Source organism: Geotrypetes seraphini, chromosome 11, assembly GCF_902459505.1.
Source record: "Geotrypetes seraphini chromosome 11, aGeoSer1.1, whole genome shotgun sequence".
In the NCBI taxonomy this organism is placed as follows: domain Eukaryota; kingdom Metazoa; phylum Chordata; class Amphibia; order Gymnophiona; family Dermophiidae; genus Geotrypetes; species Geotrypetes seraphini.
Window position 1 is genome coordinate 131,114,722 of NC_047094.1, and position 23,419 is coordinate 131,138,140.

At 43.0% G+C, this 23,419-nt stretch overlaps 1 protein-coding gene across 3 annotated transcripts in view; it reads left to right on the forward strand.

Moving 5' to 3' along the window:
- Positions 1 to 7,171, forward strand: part of TTI1 (TELO2 interacting protein 1) — a 39,910-nt gene extending 32,739 nt beyond the window's left edge. For 2 of the 3 annotated variants that reach the window (XM_033962999.1, XM_033963000.1), the window contains exon 8: positions 6,897 to 7,171. In XM_033962999.1, coding sequence (XP_033818890.1) covers positions 6,897 to 7,080 — 184 coding nt within the window. In that variant the 3' untranslated portion in view covers positions 7,081 to 7,171. Of the gene's footprint in view, positions 1 to 4,635; positions 4,676 to 6,896 lie in introns of all 3 variants that reach the window. The other variant, XM_033963001.1, reaches the window with a different exon arrangement.
- The last annotated feature ends 16,248 nt before the right edge of the window (positions 7,172 to 23,419 follow it).

Below are 23,419 nucleotides of genomic sequence, written 5' to 3' on the forward strand. Positions count from 1 at the left end.
CCTGTTTAAAAGGACAATCTTTTCCTGCTTGCCGTTAGATTTGAACAGATTTAAATATATTTCTGTAGGGAATTACGAATGATCCTAATTGTCCAAGTTTACAAACTTCCACTGTGCGTTGCTGTCAAAATGCATTAGAAGGCATATTTTATGGAATTCCTCAAACCCTAATATCACCAGATCCTCCCACAAATTAAAACTATCCTTCCCCTCGCTAAAAGGCATTTCCCACACAGGAAAGCTAGGGACCTCCCTCCACTTCAAAATCACTGAGCTCTGGAACAACCTTACCTCCCCTCTTCGGAACTTGAGCTCTCTCCAAGTTTTCTGAAAACCTGGCTTTTCTCAAAAATTGTAAGTCTCCCTCCAACTTAGGAATCAAGGAAACTCTTATATCTTGGCATCCCAAGTCCTCTAAATTTTCTTCACACTTCTACCTCTAACCCTCTGTTGTAGTTCCTTCCTATTTCTCCTACTGTAAACTGCGTTGAGCTCTACGAACGTGGAGATGATGCGGTATACAAACCTAAGGATTAGATTAGATTAGATAGTGGATGCTGCGGATGGGCAGACTGGATAGGCCATTTGTCCTTTATCTGCCATCATGTTTCTCTTTTTCTATAACCATAAAGCTCTATGACATCACAATGCAGGTGGAAAGAGCCTTAGCCTATGGGAAGAGGAGATGCAAATGTTAAGAGCCTTAGCCAATAGGGAGAGGAGGAGATAGCACTTCTACCTCTAACCCTCTGTTGTAGTTCCTTCCTATTTCTCCTACTGTAAACCGCGTTGAGCTCTACGAACGTGGAGATGATGCGGTATGCAAACCTAAGGATTAGATTAGATTAGATTAGATATTTGTTTGTTTTTTTAAGAGTCCGTATATTTTATTTCACAATTTTTAAAATGCTCTAAAATCGGCCTATTCTGTAATGAATAACATGCAAATGCAGTCAATCCCTACCATGAGAAACCTGTGTCTGGTGCTGGAGTGGAAGTGACTGATGCAGAGCTTGAACTCATGTCTTATGGTTCACAACCTAGCTCAGCTACAGAGCCGCTTCTAATAGACTTCTAATGTCTTTTTTTTTTTCCTATGGTGGATTTTACTTTTTAATTCAAATTTTACCCTGCTCAATTATTTATCAAATTTTCCCAGCAGCAAACAACAAATAAGATGCATGTTAACAAACAAATGAAACAGCAAGATAATGCAATAATGTAATATACAAACACAGATATAAGCCTGAAAATAAGATTAAAGGACATCCCCTAGTTAAAGAAAGTCAGAAACAAATAAGTAAATTGTTTTTAAATGCTACGAGAATAGGAGAGAGTGTGGCGCAGTGGTTAAAGCTCCAGCTTCAGCACCCTGAGGTTGTGGGTTCAAACCCACGCTGCTCCTTGTGACCCTGGGCAAGTCACTTAATCCCCTCATTGCCCCAGGTACGTTAGATAGATTGTGAGTCCGTCGGTACAGACAGGGAAAAATGCTTGAGTACCTGAATAAATTCATGTAAGCCGTTCTGAGCTCCCCTGCGTGTCAAAGCAGCTCCTGATTGGATAAGGCCCGACTTCATGCAGGAAGAGGCTGTCGGAGTGTACCGCGAGTGATTTCCTGCACTTGCAGTGCTCCAGCTGCTCTCTCCCGCCGCCCTCTTCTTGTCGGCGGTTCATGGTCCGAAAATACCGCGAATGACCGGGACCACGAACCGCCGACCGCAAACAACCGGGGGGAACACTGTACTCCAGATGGGACCTCAGATTGAGGGAAATTCATTCCTTTGGAACTTTGATTTTGATTCTCCCGTTACCAAAATTGGGTGATTTTAATAAGTGAGCAGTATGCACATGCGAGAGCTATAGTATCCCTGGCAGGGAGAGGCGTAGCGAGGGCGAGGGGCACCCAAGGCGGTGGTACTCTTCTCCGACCCCCACTCCTTCCTGATGCCCCCCTCCCCCCCTCGGCTGTGTGTACCTGTGTGTACCTTTTTTAATTTTCCAAGCAGGAGCAACATCACAAGCTTGCTCCCCGCGTCAGCTACCCTCTGATGTCACTTTCTAGGTACGGGGCCCGGAAATAACATCTGAGAGAGGCAACACCGACGCGGGCAGCAAGTTCGTAATGCTGCTCAAACAGGGAGAATTAAAGAGGTACGAGGGGAGGGGCACATGCTCGTGGGGGGGGGGGGTTCAGGAAGGAGCAGGGGGTGGAGAAGAAGATGGGTGCCGGCAGACTGCCTCCACCCTCTTTACTACACCACTGCTGGCAAGTAGCTTCTAGGGAGAGAAAGGGGATGCAATACATCTTCTCTGTAATGGCTCCACAACTGTGGAACTCTCTCCCTATTCACCTAAGGCAGGGGCCAGGTCAGGTTTTCAGGATCTCCACAATAAATATGCATGAGATAGATTTGCATCTCGAGGAGGCAGTGCATGCAAATCCATCTCATACATATTCATGGTGGAGATCCTGAAAACCTGACCTGGCTCCGGCTCTCGAGGACCGGAATTGCCTACCCCTGACCTAAGGGAAGAACGCATGTTAGACCAATTCAAGAGTAAGTTGAAATGCTTTCCTGAAAACCTGACCTGGCTCCGGCTCTCGAGGACCGGAATTGCCTACCCCTGACCTAAGGGAAGAACGCATGTTAGACCAATTCAAGAGTAAGTTGAAATGCTTTCTTTTTAAAGATGCCTCCAACTGCTAGTACTCTTGTCTTGAATCATTCCTTAGGGTCTGCCCTGCGACTTACTTTATTTTAATGTCACCCTCCCTTTTTGTCTTATTTTCTTTAAAATATTAGATTTCTTTCCCTCTTTTCTCACTATGCGTAAGCCTTGTCTGTGGCTATATGTGGCATGTTATGTCCCCTGAAAGTTGTACAGATTTTAGTTATGTACATCGCTTTGAAGTTTAAGCGATCCATCAAATCTTAAATAAACTTGACTGGGACGTGATTTACCGCCTTTCTGTTGCTACAGTCAAAGCGATTTGCGTATTACAGTATTTACAGGTGCTCGTTTTGTCCTGGGGCAATGGATGGTTAAGTGGCGTGCCCAGAGTTGCAAGGAGCTGCCGTGGGAATCGAACCTAGATTCCCGGCTTCTGCACCAATTTCTGACCTTCAGACATTTTTTGTGCGTAATCAATTTTTATTTTCAGAAATAAAACCAACCAACAAAGAACAGTCAACAGAACATAAGAACATAAGCAGTGCCTCCGCTGGGTCAGACCATAGGTCCATCCCGCCCAGCAGTCCGCTCCCGCTGCGGCCCGAACAGGTCACGGCCTGTCTGAGTCACCAGAAGGGGCTCCCTTGCCACCTTGGTTTCCCATTGAGTCCTATCTTCCCATTGAAGTCCTAACCCTCCGGTCTTGCACATGCACGACCTGGTTTGGTTTCTATACTCATTACCTGGTTAGCTTTCTATACTTGTGTTACATCCCAGCTCCTCCCTCAGTATCCCATGATCCCTTTATCCTTCAGGAATCCGTCCAATCCCTGTTTGAATCCCTGTACCGTACTCTGCCTGATCACTTCCTCCGGTAGCGCATTCCAAGTGTCCACAACCCTTTGGGTGAAAAAAAACTTCTTTGCTTTTGTTCTGAACCTATCTCCCTTCAGTTTCTCCGAATGCCCCCTCGTGCCTGTTGACCCCTTCAATCTGAAGAATCTGTCCCTTTCCACCTTCTCTATGCCCCTCATGATTTTGAAGGTCTCTATCATATCTCCCCTGAGCCTCCTTTTTTCCAGAGAGAAGAGCCCCAGCCTATCCAACCTCTCGGCGTATGGGCAGTGTTCCAGCCCTCTTACCAGTTTCGTTGCTCTCCTTTGGACTCTCTCAAGTCAAGAAGAAAGTCCAAAGAAGCAGAACCGTTATACTATGCACAAATGCCCAATCCCCCCTGTTCCACCCGCACATCCCCAACCCCAGGTCCATATACAAAGCATGAACAACAGTACCGTAGGCTTGAACTCTGATAGCCTACTGCTGAAGAAAGAAAAATGTCCCCTATCACCCCCACGCTAACGAACAGAGACCATAAAATGAAAAGGCAAACCAACAACAACAAAAAAAAAAAACAACCCCTTTAATGGAGAAAAGAAGGAAGAAGAGAAAGAAAGAAATTATAACATTCCTCTCACGTTCCTCGGACCCCCCCCTCACGTGCCATTCAGAAATTTGAAAAGGTATTTTTTTTTTTTTTTTTTTTTTATAAATCTTTATTCATTTTTGATTCTTACATTAAGTGAATTATAAATAATAAAACAATTTTCACAGATCACTTGTAATTACAATCATATATTCTTGTAAGATAAAATAAATACCCCCCTCTTTATCAATATTTCCATTTCCATATGATACATATTCCCCATCCCAACCCAAATATAAACTACCCATGTGCTTAAGATATCTGATCATTAGAGTAAATAGTCAATGGTCCCCATATTTTTTTAAAATTATGAAAATTCCCTTGTTTTAACGCTATCATCTTTTCCATCTTATATATGTGGCAAACTGAATTCCACCAAAATGTATAATTTAACTTAGTATAATCTTTCCAATTTTGAGTAATTTGTTGCATGGCGACTCCTGTCAATATTAATAATAACTTGTTATTATTTGCAGAAATCGGACTCTGAGCTCTCATTGCTGTACCATTGAAAAGGTATTAAAAACAACCTTGTTTGGGTTCCCTGAATGGAAAACTCTTAATACTCAATATAGTTTGGAGTTCCTATGTTTCCAGGCTGATTTCATGGGACACCTAGCCGCACAGTGGTATAAATTATTATCTGGATTTTTAAATAAAAAGCCAAAAACTGGTCTGAGAGACATTTGGAGCATTGAGATTAAGCATAATATTTCTGCTTCTCAATGGCCACGAATTTGGTCTTGGAGAATGAGATGTACAGTGTCAGCATCTATGAGACAAACTTGGTTCTTTTTATTACATAGAGCTTTTTGGACCCCAGTTCGTTTACAAAAGTTGGATAGCTCTAAATCTAATAGATGCTGGCACTGTAATCTAGAAGTGGGGACATTGGATCATCTAATTTTTTATTGCCCCTGCATTAGGAATTTTTGGAATTCAATTTGGTCTCAAATAAATTGCTTATTGGAAAATCATGTGGAAATATCATATGATATTGTTCTGTTCGGTATGTCTATGAGGAAAAAAAGTCAATTATCAGCACATAACAATAAGCTTTTGATGATAATGACGGGTGTTGCTATGCAACATATTACTAACAACTGGAAAAATTATAGTAATCTCAATTATACGTTTTGGTGGAATTCCCTGTGTCATATTTACAAGATGGAAAGAGCAATTGCAATACAGAAAGGAAGTTATAAAAAATTTTTAAAGATAGGGAGACCGATGGTTGATTTTTGTAGTGAATAGGCATCATTTTTCTTTGATAATATACATAGGGGGGTGGGGGATTGGAAGATAAGATGTAGCGAAATTGAAATTTTGAAGGAATATGATAGTTTTAATGATTGTATAGAAAGATGGGAGGGGGGAGGGTTTTTAATTAATTTACATATTAAGAATATAATGTATGATGTTCAAGTGTTGTACGATAGTATTTCATGTTGTTCTTTTTGTGCACTTGATGTAAGTTTGAAAAAGAATAAAGAAATTTAAAAAAAAACAACCTTGTTCATGGAGTCTATGAATACGCTAGATGATTCTGTTTTTTTTAAATTTGTATGTTTGTATGTCACGTGATCTTTGTTTGTATTTTGTAAACCACTTGGGTTTAAGTAGGTTAGACATTTTTTAAATAAATAGCCACTTTCATAGTGCTATCTCACATTTAAAATTCTCTTTCTCACGTTTAATGTTCAGGCCAATCGCTCTCCTTCATTTATTGACAGACTTCTAATCCCGTATGAAACTTCGCGAATACTGCAATCATCTTGGCAACATCTTACGGTTTCATCCGTTCGTCAGCTAGTTTATGACGCAACTCGCAAAACCATTGATTCTGTAGTCTTTAAGGATGCTTTTGAGATTTAGATAAATGGATCACCATCATTCTTCCCATTACCTTCTCAATTTTTTAGTTTACAAATTGTAAACCCTCCCCTTTTTCCTCCCGTGTGCCCTTTCCCGTGTTTTTAGTTATCCCTGTTTGTTTCTTTAAATTGTTTTTATAATGTAAACTGTTTTGGTACCAAAACGGTATATCAGATCATAATAAACTTGAAACTATAGTGTAAAACATAACCAGGAAGGCCATGTTAGAAGATGTAGGGAAACTAAGAACGGAGCGAATGGAATATGAGTGAAAAATTACACTCGGAGACGCATCTGTTGCCTTTGAGTCTTCACTGATCTTTGCTTTGCTATACAATAATTACAAAGTGTTATTAAAAGACAGGGAAGCGAAACAGACATGAGCAAGCTACTTGCAGACATGTCACGTTTGTGTGGTAACTATTGCCTGGGACATAACTCTTTAAAATCCATCCTTGCGTCACTCACAGCAGCAGAGGAGTTGAACTGGGTTCAATTTGGGCTGAAACTTTTTGTGACCGTCCATTGCCCCAGGTACAACATAAGGACCTGTATCTAATATGTAAACTGCTTTGATTGCAACCGCAGAAAGGTGGAGTATCGAATTCCATTTCCTCTCCCTGTTCTGTATTTAGGATTCATCGAGATGGTTAATGAGGTAGGTTACTTCCAAGGAATCGTACTGGCACCACCCTGAGTACTTTCAATCCCTCATAATAGATGTGGTAGACAGACTTCGTCATCTTGTAAATGAAATCAAGGTTGGAGAATTTCTTTTATTAAAGTTGTCAGTTGAATTGTAAAAAAAAAAAAAATTATTGAATTCATGAAATAATCCAGTTCTCTTTCCTTTTTTTTGCAGTGTGTTTCATAGCCTGATCTGTGTGGACCCTGATGCTACTTGGCTCTTGTTAAGTGAAGCTTATTGCCCATTCTCCTATGACGTGCCCCACCCCTCTCTATGCCCAGTGAAACTGGGTGGAATGGGGAAGCAGAGGAACGAGTTTACAGACAACATACTGCAGCTTCTGAAGGAGCTATCTTGAGCTCAGAAAGACTACTGCTAGTCCAGATTTGGATATATCGATGCCTAAAATGAGTTGCTTTTTTTTCTGGGTAATCTGTTAAAAAAAAAAGCATTAATGTTTAAAGCAGCCGTGGCATGGAAGCCCATGTAGAGTCGAGAGAAGCTGCATGAAGCAGGATTTTTCATGAACCTTTCAAGCTTCTCTAGTAAAGATTCCTACCCAAGAGGATAAAGGAACAGGTGCAAAGAGCACACCATAAAACAGTGGTTCCCAACCCTGTCCTGGAGGACCACCAGGCCAATCGGGTTTTCAGGCTAGCCCTAATGAATATGCATGGAGCAGATTTGCATGCCTCTCACTTCCATTATATGCAAATCTCTCATGCATATTCATTAGGGCTAGCCTGAAAACCCGATTGGCCTGATGGTCCTCCAGGACAGGGTTGGGAACCACTGCCATAAAAGACACCCACTGTGAAAATACGACAGCTTGTACACGCAACAGGCCCCTATGTAGACACACATAACAGTTTAGGACACCAGATTTGAAGGCATCAAATACCAAGGTCAAATCTACTTGCTTTAGAGCAGTGAATTGCAAATTGTGTGCCATGGCAAGATATGAGCCTGGCACAGGCGCCAGCGTCTCTCTGTGCCCCCTCCCTGGCAATGGAGGGATTTCCAAAACTTGGCAGTTTGTCCGGCTTTTGGAAGGCCCCCGAGCTCAGGGCCGCATCTGGAGGGCCCCTGAGCATGCGCAAAGATCAATGTGATGACATCACAGATGCGTTTTGATATCCTCGGTCGACATCCATGCATTCTCAGAGGCCCTCCAAACGTTGTGCCGAGTTTAGTGTGCTGCGGTGAAAAAAAGCTTGCGAGACACTGCTTTAGGGCCTCTTCAAAGGGACGTCGCTGTGGTACCATGGCCTTTCTCTGCTACTTTTTCCCAGAGAGCTCCTCCTGCCCTGCTCTCTGGGATCTGCTATGTAATCTTGCCTGTGCCAGGATGTTAAAAAGAAATAAACAGACAATCCACGATAGGCTTTGAACCTAATTATTGGGAGTTGGTTGGCTATAAGTACCGCATCACATGGCAAAACAGCAGATCAATGAAAATTGTCCAAAATCCAAATTTATTCACCACAACGAAGTTAAAATTACATGACTGAGCCTCACAGCCATGTTTTGCTCTTTCAAGGGTTGCATCAGGGGCTATAAACTGCACAGAAGACGATTTTTATATATATATTTTTTTTTTTTTTTTTTTTTTACCAATAGGTGATATAGTGAAACTACACCTCTTTTAAAATTTTAAATATAGTGGAACCTTGGTTTATGAGCATAATTCGTTCCAGAAGCATGCTCTTAAACCAAAATACTCTTATATCAAAGCGAGTTTCCCCATAGGAAATAATGGAAACTCGCTTTGATATGTTCCCATCCACCCCCACCCCCTAGGCCAGCAGCACTGCTCCCCTCCCCGCTCGTAAAGGCCCCCCCCCACTCGAATCGGCACCCCCCTCCCCCCCCCCCGTGAGAACAGGCACCCCCCCGCCCGACCAACTTTAACTCATCCCCGTCTGGCACGCAGCCCACAGGATGTGCCGGTGCTGCTTGAAGACCTTCTTCCTGCCTCTGCCAGCTTTGAGCATGCATTGCGCATGCTCAAGCCTTTCTAATTCTCCCTTTCGCCGAGATCTCCAAGAATCTCAGCGAGAGGGAGAATTAGAAGGGCTTGAGCATGCACAGATGCATGCTCAAAGCCGGCAGAGGCAGGAAGAAGATCTTCAAGCGGCACCAGCACGTCCTGTGGGCTGCGTGCCGGTGCTAGACGGGGGGGTGAGTTAAAGTTGGTCAGGCGGGGGGGTGCCTGTTCTCGCGGGCGGGGGGGGTGCCGATTCGAGCGGGGGGGAGCGATGCCGGTTCTCGTGCCAGTGCCAGATGGGGGGATGAGTTAAAGTTGGTCGGAGGGGGTGCCGATTCGAGCGGGGGGGGGGGGGGGTGAGTGATGCCAGTTCTCGGGGTGGGTGCTCGCAAATCAAGTCAACACTCTGTTTGCGAGACAAGTTTTGCAAGAATGTTTTGCTCGTCTTGCAAAACACTCGCAAACCTGGTTACTCGCAAACCAAGGTTTGACTGTATTATTATTAAATTTCATTAAATAAATACAACAAACTCAACCAGTGGCATGGTGAGGATTCTGCCCCCCACCCCCAAACAAAACAGCGTTCTGCTGCCTATGTGGTTTTTATATATCAAATTGCTTATATTCATGTTTTGTATCAAAACCTCAGTTTTTCAAAATACTGTATGTTTAACTTATTTGAATTTCTCTGTATCAAAAAAGTTAAAAAATGTACTTAGCTTGTTTAAATTCCAACAGGGCCCGTTTCAGACGTCATCAGGGTAGCCAGCGCATTGCCAAAGTTCTTGAATGCTCCCAGCCCCACCATAACAATTTTTGCAAGGTATTGGCTTACCCTGATGAAGCCTGAAAGTAGGGGTGAAACGGGCCCTGTTGGAATTTTTACTTTCCCCCCCCCCAAACTGTTGATTGATTTTACAAAAAGGAAGTGACTTTACAGAAGAGTGCATTTGCATACAGTAGTTACATTACATTAGTGACTTTTATTCTGCCATTACCTTGCGGTTCAAGGTGGATTACATAAAGAGGTTATCTGGCCATTTCCAAAAGTGTTACAGAGTTGAGCGGGTTACTTTGGGGGATTGAAATGCTTCCTGCGGTGTTAGTTTATCTTGATGGATTTCTTGAATAGCAGTGTTTTTATTTCTTTTCTGAAAGTTTTGTAGTCTGGGGTCGTGATCAGTAGATTAGAGAGTTGGTGGTCTAGTTTCGCTGCCTGCGTGACCAGTAGGCCATTGTACATTTTTTTGCGTTTGACGCCTCGGGGGGGAGGGGGGATGCGTGAATGGTGTCGGGGTTCTCCTTTGCCTGGTTGTGGTAGTTTGGATAAGGTGGTTGTTCATGTAAGCTGAGCTGTCTCCATTCGTGCCTTTAAATAGTAGACAGTAAAATTTGAATAGTCTTCCTTCTTGTATTGGGAGCCAGTGTGCGGCGGTGATGTGGTTGTATTTCTGCAGCGAATAATAATAATTTATTCTTATATACCGCCAGACCAGAAATGCTTCTAGGCGGTTCACAACAAATAAAGCTGAACATGCAGCGAAAAATACAATTTATAATAGAAATACATCAAATTGTAAAATATAAGAAATACAAAATTATTTTATAGTTCTGTCTCAGAGCTGTGTTTTGTACTGTTTGTAGTTATTTTATCATGACTGCAGGTCAGGGGAGATAGAGGATGTTGCAGAAGTCTAGAAATCCTTGGACTAGGGATTGGATCATGAGCTGACTTCCGGGTTAGGCCGGCGACAGCAGGCGCGCCTTGCTGCTGCTGATGGATGCCTGAAGGTTAAATTGCAGCGGCTGGGCCCGGGAAGGAGGAGATGGGAGGGAGATGGGAGATCTGGATAAACCCAGACATGCTTCCCCATGTTTAAAAAAGCATCCAGACACCTGGACAGTCCTCTAAAAAGAAGGCACGTCTGGATTTTCCCAGATGTCTGGTATACGTAGTGTGGCGGACCATGTCTTCATTCTCCAGGTCTTGCCCCAAACATCCAAATGTGCCCTGGACGTTTTCTAAATGTTCAATTATTGCAGAAAAATGTCTAAATCATAAGCCTGCCCAATGTCTCAACGCCCCCTTGAGATTTAGACGCACTACAGACAAGCACCATAGAAATATGTTTCAAAAATAGCAAATTGGAAGGGTTTGGCGAGAACAATGTCCATTTGCCCCTTTATGCCACATTTTGGACATTTTTCTTTTTTGAAAATGAATCCCATCGTCCTAGATACCCTGGTACAATATTTGTCCTGTAGATGGCTCTACAAGCTTGGCAGTCATAATCTCTATTAGCACTGTCTGAGCGTTAAAGCAAATATGTGATTATGATTTTATTTCATTCTGGTTTCTTCATGAATATTTAGCTTAATATGAAGTTTCATATATTTAAATAATGATGCACAAATCCAGAAGGCTTTCCCTTGCAAAAAAGGGACTGAATCCAGTGCATATGTGAAATTAAAGGAACTAGAGGAAGAGCAAATGGCAGACATATTTTCTGTTAATGACCCAAACAGTAGCATATTTCCTGACCAACCATGGAGCATGTCATGTCCCGCTTTTATGAAAGGCATACATGATTAAGGTGCAAATGGTTTGCAAAACAGCACAATGGGTTTGCATTCGCAGACTCGCAAACTACAAGACCTACAAGCTGGCCCTGGAAAGTCATTTTCTTTTGCCTGCAGGTATCAATTGCCTTTAGGTATAAATCCTGTTTAGAGAATGGCACAAGGCCAAATTTTACCCTGTCCCCGCGGTAACTCATTTTCCCATCCCGTCCCCATGAGTTCTTTTCCTGTCCCAGCTCCGTCCTCATCTGCACAAGCCTCAAACACTTTTAAAATCATAAGTGTTCGAGGCTTGTGTAGTTAAGGCAGAGCTTACAGGAATAGAACAGGGACAGCGAGAAAACTCGGGGACAGGGAAAAATTTGTCCCTGTGTCATTCTCTAATTCCATTCACAGATCAATTTAAAAGACTCCAGAAATAAATGTCAGAGTAAATTCTTTATCTTTGCTTAATATGCAGTAACTGCAGTTCCGATAAGGATCCTCATAAACTATTGTAGGATTACTGAAGCAGAGTCATCCAGCCTGAGTGCCTGGCTTGTAGAACATATGACAGCTTCCAAAGGCAAAAAAAACTAATATTAGCAACATAGAAAGACATGGCGGTACTTGAGGGAGTACAAAGAAGAGCATCCAAACTGATAAGGGGAATGGAAAATCTCCCATATACCGACAGATTGAAGCAGTTGGGACTTTTCTCCCTGGAGAAGCGAAGACTTAGAGGAGACATGATAGAAACCTTCAAGATCCTGAAGGGCATAGAAAAAGTAGACAGGGACAGATTTTTCAAATTAAGGGGCACCACAAGCACAAGGGGGCATTGGGAGAAATTGAAAGGGGACAGGTTTAGAACAAACGCTAGGAAGTACTTTTTCACTCAGAGGGTGGTAGATACATGGAACGCGCTCCCAGAGGCTGTTGTAGACAAGAAAACACTAAATGGTTTCAAAGAAGGTTTGGATAGATTCCTAGAAGAAAAAGGGATTGGGGGGTATAGATAGGTATAGACCATTGCTCAGTCAATGGGACTGATGGGCCGCCGCGGGAGCGGACCGCTGAGCAGGATGGACCTATGGTCTGCCTCAGCGGAGGCAACTTCTTATGTTCTTATGTTCTTATTACACTAAAGAGAATTTATAATGGTGAATTATTATGTATTGATGATTAGTGAGATTTAATAATGTGCTTAAGGTCTCTTACAGTCTGTGAAAGAGAAATTTTTTACCTTCATCTCCAGACTTCTAGTCTACTGTACAGACTTCCAGACTACTCCAGCTGCCAGGGTTACAAAAACCCATAAAACTGGAAAAAAAGAAAAAAAGCTATGAAACTTAAATAGCCTTTATTAGCTTTGACCAGCATAGAGACACTTCTTAACCTCCCTAGGACTCTTTGCATTCAAGCATTATGCTTCCTGGTCTCATTTGATTTGTTCCCTGTTTATTTGATGTGACTACAAGAGTCGTAGCGAGCTATATGCAAGTGGTGTTTCTGCACAGGGACGCAGCACGTCAAAATTGCACCCTGCTTGGACTTTAATGCAGTGGGTGAGGTGGGAATAATACCGCAAGTCTCAAACTCCACCTCTCACTAAAGCCAACTACCCCAAACAAATAACCTTACCCATTTCTCACTCTTTTTGAAAATGACCAATTTTTTTTTTTTTTTTTTGTAAGTTCTTGTTGTAATACATCTTGGATAATTCTTTTGTAATCCGCCTTGAACCGCAAAGTAAAGAAATCCCTAATGTAATGTAACACTAGAGGGTATGTTGCAAAGAGCATGTTTCTGGTTCGGGAAGCTTCTGGGTTCCATTCCAGGAAGCGTGCTCTGTTTATTCCTATGCGGTTTGGCATTTGGGTAATTTTATCGCGGGATGGAGGGTCATTTTGTAATGAAGAGAAAGTTGGAGGAGATTAATGAAATGATGTTGACCTTGACATTTTTTTTGTCTATTCTGCTTCTCATTACACAATTCTTTGTTCCTTTCCTCGAAGATACTACAGCAGTGGTCTTTGCTATTTTGGGTCCAAAAGGGGTGAAGGAGAGCCGACAAATATGTTCCTACTTTGGGCCATGACACAAGTAATGCTCCTACCAGAACACCTGGCCTTGATCACACATGGAGAACACAGGACCAAAAACAAAAGTCCTAAAATACACAAATGAGACCCTAAGATGCCAGACTCTACAGGCAATACAACACCAGAGAAATAGAAAGAAATGAATTTCTTCCTGAACAGTGCAAAACATAGACAGCAGATGTAAATTCTGAAAACTGACACATTTCAGTCACTAAATTGAAAACAAAACCATTTTCTTAGTAGGCAAGCAGGGGATATGCAGGCACACTTGTTGGTGAAGTCCTCCGACTGAGTCTGTGTGCCGGTGCTCTCCCCTAGCGTAAGCTTTTGAGCTTACTGGGCATGTGCAGGAGTCCCGACACCTAGAGCCCCTCCCCTCAGCTTGTCAGTTTTTCTTCGACCGTCCCGACAGGTCGCAGCTTTCCCCTCTCTTCCTCAGAATACAAACTAATACTAATAATATTTATTAGCAGATAATACCTTTATTAATCCCTTTAGTAAAAAAAATTACATTATTTTTGAAGCCTTTTTCTACCATCGGATATTTCCTCAGAAGCAGCGCAGGTATTTTGGAGGTAGGCGCTAGGGGGAAAATTCTATAAATAGTGTCCTGATTGTAGGTGGCCATCTGCTGCCTAACCAGCCAATCGGGTTGCATGTTGTTTTTTAAAAATCCCCTGAGGCAGGCTACCTACATTGAAGGCGCCTCCAGGAGACTAGGGAGGCGTATAAGGCCTTCTAAGCTCGTCTAAGGCTAGGTGTGGACGTGGCTTGGCTTGGACGTAGCCTTAGGCGGCCATACGCGCCTACATGGGCCTATGGTAGACGCATACAATGTAGGCCAGCAAAATGCCTACTTTGTAAGTAGACGTGGCCACTGAGCTTATCGCGGCCAGGGATCACCCTGCTGCGATGTTTAGTGGCTGCCCATTCCCTCATAGGAGGAGGGGTGCCCAGTCCCTCTTGCCGGCCTCCCCCCCGTACATTGCCGGCAGGAGGGATGCCCAGTCCCTCCTTACTGGATCCTCCCCCCACATATCACCAGCAGGAGAGATGCCCAGTCTCTCCTGCCGGAACCCCCCCCCCCTGAACATAGCAGGCATCCCCCCACTGCCCCAGTCCCCCCCTGAACCCCCCTATCTTAAATCGTCCGGGATGCACCGGGAAGAGGCCTTAGGCCCTGATTGGCCAGGGCGCTTAAGGCCTTAGACACCTGGGCCAACCGGAATCTTAGGCCCAATTTGCAGTGCATTCTGGGATACACTGGGAGTTGCCTAAAATTCCAATTGGCCAGATCCCTTAGGCCACTGTGTTTTTCAAATCAAGATTGTAGCAGTATTTATTGAATTGCTGACTTTGACTTGCATTTATTGCTATAACAAACTTTCATTTATTATCTGAATGTGTTATTGTTTTATTTGACGTGCTATTGTCAATTTTTTGTTGTTGTTTTATGAATATTGTAGGGCTCATTTTCAAAAAGCATAGAAGTCCAAAAGATGGCATTAACCAGCACTTGAACGTCATACTAGTCAAAACGTCCAAGTGGGCATTTTCAAAACTTACTTTCTAGACGTCTTTCTGGTCGTTATGTCTCCAGTGCATCTAAATCTTGAGGGGGGGGGGGTGTTTTGGACAAGATTAGGGCAAGCTTCGCACTTTGACATTTTACATCGATAAGCAGGTAGAACGCGAAGGCAACGTGATTGACTTGCATTGCCTTCGCAATCGACCTTTTGGGCACCACTGCAGTAGAATAATGCTTTGGGCAAGAGCACACCTAAATAGTCTTTCAGATTCTTTGTGGAAATGGTCCTTATTTGTAACATTATATTTAAAAAAAACCAAAAAACTACCCTTTTGTTGACCTTTCAAATTAAGTTTTGTTAGTATTCAAAAACTCCAGGGTACAAAAGAGTTTTCACAAGAGACTTAATTATTTTCCAACGCTGATTGTGCTTTTGGACAAGTGACATATCTGACTTGTCCATTGGTATGGTATAGTATGACATGGTATAGTATGACATAACTGGCTGTGGAATCATATTTCTCGAAGTGGGAGGTTACGAGCAATTATATTCCTCTCTATACCCTGCACCAGATAAGAACATAAGAAGTTGCCTCCGATGAGGCAGACCAGAGGTCCATCTCGCCCAGCGGTCCGCACCCGCGGTGGCCCATCAGGCCCATTGCCTGAGCAATGGACCCAGACTATCCCTATGACCTACCGCTACTCCTATCTGTACCCCTCAATTCCTTTATCCTCTAGGAACCTATCCAAACCTTCTTTGAAGCCTTGTAACGTGCTCCGGCCTATCACAGCCTCTGCCTTTGTCACATTGGGGAAGGTATTAAAGGATTTTTTTTTTTTTTTTTAATGTTTAAAATGCATCGTATTTGGAATTAATTTATGATAACTGTAGGATTATGTGTACAGTGATTTTAAGAAAATAATTTTACAATATTTTGTAGGTGATTTCAGCACAGAGTACTTCACCAAAGCTGCTGGTAAGAACAAAATTTCCATGTTCTGTTTTCCCCCTTAGAGAATGTGGTTGGGGAGGATTTTTTCATAAAACAACATAAAAAAATGACGGCCACTCTGCATAGACTACCCTCGATGCCATTCTGTTCAAGATTATTATGCTTTTAGATTTCTTTTATGTGCGCGCATCAGGAAGGATGGCTAAGAATAGTTTATATCTATATACCACCTTGGGTAACAAAAAATCAGTACAAATGGTATAAAATTATTGTACACCAAAATACACTGTATCTAGTATCGATAATCATACATTTTACAAAAGGGACAGGGCACAATTTCGACATTATGGGCTAGACCTGACAAATAAGGACCAAATAGATACCCCAAACTGACCAGATAAAAATATGGCCCTACACACTCCCCCAGTGGTCACTGACCCCTTCCCAACCCCCAAATGTCTATCTCTATGACAGCTGTGGATATTATGGCCAGTCCTAGCAGAGCTGCAAACAGGTCTTTGGAGTAACCTGGTGGGCAATGCAGTGGACTGCAGAGAAAGGGACCCAGGCCCATATGCCACTCCTCTAACTACTACACCAAAACCCCACTGTATTGCATAAGGGCTATTGGAATGATAGATAGGTGGGTACAGTGGGGTAATGGTGAGATTTGAAGTTCACAGCAGTGCCCTCGAGTGCCCCATTGCTCTTGGCATGTCTGTGTGGCTAGTCCATTAAAAACGTTGGCCCCCGTGTGTTTTTTCCTCCCTGAACATCTAAGATCGTTTTTGGACCTTAAAAAGTTAACCAGTGGGTCAGGATGAGTAAAAGTTTATAGCCGATAGTTAGCCGTCCAAGCCTTTTCCTGAATTGTTTATTGAAAAATGTCTCCCTTAAGTTCTAATTCCTCCCCTTTGCAAATAGTGGTCTAAGGAAGAGACCAAATTCAATTTTATTTTATTCCTGTATTTTTCATGTTTTCTTCCTTTCTGTTGTTGGAAATGGCTCTGTATTTCTAGAACGAGTGTTAAACTTGTAATGATTTAATAAATGAATAAAAATTTTTTAAAAATGTCAGCCTCTTCTACATGTAAATGGCTTGTTTTGGACATTTTTAAATTTGGACTTTTTTTTTTTATATATATATAATGGCAAAAACAATTAGATTTTTGAATATTTTTCTCCAGACTTAGACATCCTATCAAAAATGCCCCTCCACAGTGACGTAGTAAGGGGGAGGGGGTGGACTGCCCCAGGCGCCCTCTTGGCAGGCGTGCCGGTGCCTCTTCCACCCCCCACCCCACCCCCGTGTACCTCTTGAAATGTTCACCTGCGTGAGCAACATCTTCCACCTGCTGCTCGCACCGGTCTTGGTTCCCTCCCGATGCCACGTCCTGGTCTCGGGACCAGGACTTAACTTCAGAAGGGAGCCAAGGCCGACGCATGTAGGAGGTGGAAAATGTTGCTCGTGCCAGTGAATATTTTAAGAGGTACGCAGGGGGTGGGGGTTGCTCAAGTGGCGGGGAAGCGTATGGGGGCGTACGATGCAACGATGGCAGGCACCACCACCCCGGGCGCCTTCCTCCCTTGCTGTGCAACTGCTTGGAGTTACCATTTTCCCGAAGGAAAATCCGGACCCATGGCCACGCTCCCAGGCTCACCCCATTCTGCCTGTGTCATGCCCCATTCCACCCCCAGCCGGCATGTACGGATGCGAGGCAATGACATCACCGCGTTGCATCCATATACATGCTCGGATGCCCCTTCCTGACATGATTTTGCCGGAAGCTTTTCAAAACCTGCACAAAGTACCAGATTTTGAAAAGCCATCCAGACCCCCCCTCGAAAAGGAGGACATGTCCCGGGGAAATCCAGACACCTGTAACCCGACGACTGCTCCTCCACGTATGTTTTTACCGGGAAAGGGTGGAATATAAATAAAGCCACTCTACCATACTATACTACCAAGAAATTTGCGTGATTATATTGGTACATAACATACCCTGGCTAAAGAATGAGGTTCATTCCTTTCACTGTAAGACCAATCCCCATTTAGAAACATTAGCCATCTCCCTACCCCTACAGAGAAATTACCAATAAATCTTTGTTCCTGTTTTACCAGTGAAGGATTAGCACAGTGGTCTCAAACTCAAACCGTTTGCAGGGCCACATTTTGGATTTGTCGGTACTTGGAGAGCCTGAGAAAAATTAGTTAAAGTCTTATTAAAGAAATGACAATTTTGCATGAGGTAAAACTTTTTATAGTTTATAAATCTTTCTTTTCAGCTAAGCCTTAATAATAATATTGTAATTTATAGCTAAAGAGAAATGATCAAGAAACGGTTTTATTTTACTTTTGTGATTATGATAAACATACCGAGGGCCTCAAAGTAGTGCCTGGCGGGCTGCGACTTTGAGACCGCTGCTATTGGCTAAGGCTCTTTACACCTGCATTGTGATGTCATAGAACTTTATGGTTATGGAAATAGTAACATGATGGCAGATAAAGGCCAAATGGCCCATCCACAGCATCCACTATCTCCTCCTCTCCCTATTGGCTAAGGCTCTTAACATTTGCATCTCCTCTTCCTATTGGCTAAGGCTCTTTACACCTGCGTTGTGAGGTCATAGAGCTTTATGGTTATGGAAATAGTAACATGATGGCAGATAAAGGCCAAATGGCCCATCCACATCATCCACTATCTCCTCCTCTCCCTATTGGCTAAGGCTCTTAACATTTGCATCTCCTCTTCCTATTGGCTAAGGCTCTTTACACCTGCATTGTGAGGTCATAGGATTTTATCATTATAGAAACATAGTAACATGATGACAGATAAAGGCCAAATGACCCATCCACAGCATCCACTATCTCTTCCTCTCCCTATTGGCTAAGGATCTTAACATCTGCATCTCCTCTTCCTATAGGCCAGTGGTCTCCAACTCCAACCCTTTGCAGGGCCACATTTTGGATTTATCAGTACTTGAAGGGCCTCACAAAAAAATAGTTAATGTCTTATTAAAGAAATTACAATTTTGCATGAGGTAAAACTCTTTATAGTTTTTAAATCTTTCCTTTTGGCTAAGTCTTCTTAATAATAATATTGTAATTTATAGCTAAAGAGACATAAGATCAAGAAACTCTTTGTTTTACTTTTGTGATTATGATAAACATACCGAGGGCCTTAAAATAGATCCTGGTGGGCCGCATGTGGCCCCCGAGCCACAGGTTTGAGACCACTGGTCTAGCAGAAAGTGTTGTGCCCAGAACTGGTTCAGATTTGGAGAGTCTCCTGTGGGCATATACTCTTTCCTGCTTTTCTGCTAAAAGGCATTTTTATGAAATATGTTGGAGCAGCTGTTCTCTCTCACCGTCCATCTGTGCCTTGCATGGTGCTGCAAACCCAGGTTTCTCTCGGCAATGGAGAACCACTGGCATATTCCACAGGGCATGGAATAGCCTACAAACCTGTCTGCATGACCAAGCAGTTCTCACACCAAGGGCCTCTGTCGACACTGTAAAACCATAAGATCCAAGCATGTTATCAGAGCTCAGGATGGGTGCATGAGCCTTGTGCAAACATTATTTTATGCTGCAGTAGACATCACTATTAGGTTTTAGCATGATTGACAGGTGTGCTATTCTCCATGGTTGAAATTCTTCTATCTTTCTGAGGGCTGACAGCCTGAAGAGAGGTTTTATAGATAACATGTGTAAATTCAGATTTATAGAATCCAGAACTCATCTTTCCAGTGCTAGCGGCCTTGGACAGGTCATTTGTCCAATCCAACAGTAAGTGAGCAATATTATTAAGTCTGAAAGTAGTAAAAATGGCTATGAATGCCAGTCGCATTTGGACACTTGTGTAGAGCCTTTGCAAGGTAAAGCTGTGGTTTATGATAAAAATACACTAATTAGTGTTGTTGAGCAGTGGATGAAGTGGTATAAACACTGAACTTTATCGCTCAGACTGTTCTCTCGCACATTTACGGGAATGGGCAATGCATTTTTTCACTCGGAGAATAGTTAAGCTCTAGAACGCATTGCCAGAGGTTGTGGTAAGAGCGATAGTGTAGCTGGTTTTAAGAAAGGTTTGGACAAGTTCCTGGAGGAAAAGTCCATAATCTGTTATTGAGAGACACATGAGGGGAAGCCACTGCTTGCCCTGGATCAGTAGCATGGAATGTTGCTACTCTGGGATTCTAGAATCTTTTTAATCTTTGGGATTCTGCATGGAATGTTGCTACTTCTTGGGTTTTGGCCAGGTACTAGTGACCTGTATTGGTCACCGTGAGGACAGGCTACTGGGCTTGAAGGACCAATGGTCTGATCTAGTAAAGCCAAGTTTCCAAGTTTATTAATTTTTAATATCCCGATCATAAAACAAATGTCTGACCGGTTAACAATAAAATTTAAAAATAGAAAGAAATGATAGTAAGTGCATAGAAATGTATGAAGTGAACATAAATGACATAGACTGACAAACTAGAAAGTGAGGATAAGAAGGGGAGGGAGGGAAAAGTTACATAATTTAGATGAAATGAGAAAGAGGGGTAGGGATAGGACGAGAAGGGTAGGGACGCATTGTTAAGGTAAATATTTGTTCAAGAAGAAGAAAAAAAAAATTGAAAATTAATATTAGGACCTATCGAAGGCATCTTGAAATAAGAAAGTTTTAAGGCTAGTCTTAAATTTGGGTAATTGTTGTTCGTCACGGAGATATTGTGGAAGAGAGTTCCATAATGTGGGTGCTGTTATTGCAAAGTTGGTTTTCCGAGTATAATAGGATTCTTTTAGGGATGGAATGAAAAGAAGTTTTTGGTCCGTTGATCTTAGAGTGCGGGGGGAACATTGTGGTATTAAAAGTTTATCGAGAAATGAAGGCAGGTGAGAGAGTTTGATTTTAAAGGAGAGTAGGATAATTTTGTAGATGATGCGGTGGGTGATAGGGAGCCAATGAGCCTCTTTGAGAAGAGGAGTGACGTGATCGAATTTGCCTTTTTTGTGGATAAGTTTTATTGCCGTGTTTTGTATAAGTTGTAATTGTCGTAGTTCTTTTTGGGGTAGTCCATTAAAGAGAGAGTTGCAGTAGTCTAAATGGGAGATAACCAAGGAGTGAATCAGAATATTGATTGAGTCGGTATCCAGAATAGAGCTGAGTGAACGAATAATGCGTAGTTTAAAGAAACAAATTTTTACGACTGAACTTATGTGGTCATGGAAAGTAAGCTCTCTATCGAAGATAACGCAGAGTAGGCTGTTCTTATGTTCATGGACTGAGGTTGATTTTATTTTCAAATGGAAATTATTGCTTTTGATCTGTACGATGCACACAGGCAGATATACTGAACATTTCTCCCATAGACATATTGTAACCGGCACTCGATCCTAGCAACGGGACTCCTCAGTGCCCCTAGTGGTTACAGCTAAAAACTGCCCCGGCATGTGACCCAGTATGGAGTCACCCTGCAGACACTGTAAATTATAATCAAAGAAAAGAAAAACCCATCCACAAAGTTCCAGGATGTAGTTCTCACAGGTAAATTTAATGTCAGAATGTTTAAACAAAAGAAAAGAAAACAAAATGGCCGAATCCAAATTCAATACAGTTTGCAAAACAAAACTCCCCAAGGAAAACTCTGGGTAAGTTCAGGATTTCCTCTCCCAATGCAAACAGAATCTTCTCTATGGTTCTAGTCTCCACAGAGCTCCTTTTCCTTAAAGGTTTCCAAAAGCCTGCTCCTAGCAGGTTCCAATAAAGTTCAGTTCCCTGCTATGATGCACCAAACACTCAAACAGTCTCTGCAAAAACACAAGCCTCCAGCTTAACATAAAGCACTGCTGGGTCTAGGGAAATGCCTCAAGTTTGCCTTCAAAAACAGCTTTCAAAATCCCTCCCAGTTGTTGGCAAACTTCTCCCCACAAAAAGGCACTCTCAGCTTCTTAACAAAATGTATAGAGAACACAAATAGAAAAACAACCCCACAGGTCAAGCATTCAATGTCCCAGGCTGATAAAAAAACACAACCTCAGCCAAAATAGCAATCACAAAAAAAACTCACGGTTTTGCAGCTCAGTCCTTGCAAATGGCTGCCAAGCCTACTTCCATCTGCTCAGGAGCCACCTCCAAGCCCTCAGGTGCCAGCTCCATTGGCATCTCCTGGTCTGCTTCCAGCAACTCTGAAGTGAGTCCAGCCTCCTCCACTTCCGTACTTGAGCTAGGAAGCTCTTCATTAGGGAGAGACCTGAGCTTCCTCCCTAACCTGCCTAGTAGCTTGCTGACATCCACTGGCTTTTCAAGAGGGGAGCCACGCCCTGATCTCGCTGAGCCTGGGCTTCTCTGGTTCCCCCTGGTGGACACTAGAGCAATAGTCTTCCTCCCTATTCCTAGGACTAGGTTTAAAATCTATGTTCCTAGCCCTGCTGTGTGGATGGTAATGATTGTGCAGGGTTTCCTCTTCCCCCCCATTCTGGGTCAGTGGCATCCTCAAGTGGGGCAGATTGGTACTGGGAGCTGGCCTTGACAATCCCCTTTTTGGGCTTCTTGGCACCCTTTCTTCCAGCTTTCATAGGGACCTTGGCAGGCCCGGAGCCTGACTGGTCACAATATAAGGCTACATTCTTGTGACAGAGGCTATGAAACCTTGCCCCTTCCTCCGGTTAGTTCAGCTGCTCAGAAAAGAAAATTTCCTGGAGGAACCTCCAGCGCCGCCCCTTCCTGGCCAGCTGGAAAAAAAGCAAGGACAGCTCAGACGGAAACAGCTTCAGGACAGGGGGAGGAGTTAAGTGCCAAACAGGGGGAGGAGGAGAGTTTAAAAGGAAGAGCCAGGATCAGAACCAGGGGTCCCAGAGTGAAGGAAGAACATGGAGGATCAGGAGAGAACGGTAACTTATTCCCAACTGAGGTAGGAACCCTCTGAACTGAAGGTTTTTTTGGGTATTTTTTGCTTGCACAGGATTAAGTAAAAAGGCTGCATCTTAAAACTCTCTCAGAGGCAGGGTTGCATGAACTGTGCTCATGGCTGGACGCGAAGGACGGTCACCCCAGAACTCTGGACCGACTAAACTACACTGAGAGGGGTAGTGTATTTTGGGGAAAGTAGCTGGTTTCTATGAGGGGAGAGCGGTGAGGAAAGCAGACCCCCCAATTCTGTGTAAATAAAAGCTTAATCTCCTACCTCCCCAGACTGCTTGTTAACATTTGACTCTTGTTTGGGTAAGCAGACTACGGCTGTTACAATTCTGTATATAGCACACATGAGAAAAGCCCCATAGTGTTTCAAATTAGGCACAGTGTATAGAATAGTACTTATGCATGGAAATTGCAGCTAAAATTAGGCGTGGCCATGTGCACCAAGAAAAACGTGGTACAAATACTGTACCTGTTCCTAAGTTTAGGCATGGATGCTCCCCCCCCCCATCTGTGCCTAAATTTCATAGGGCACCATATTCTATAAATATATGCATAAGAATAGCCTTACTGGGTCCAACTAATGGTCCATGAAGCCCAGTATACCATTCTCATAGTGGCCATTTCAGCTTTCCCTTTCCTGGCTGTAGGCTG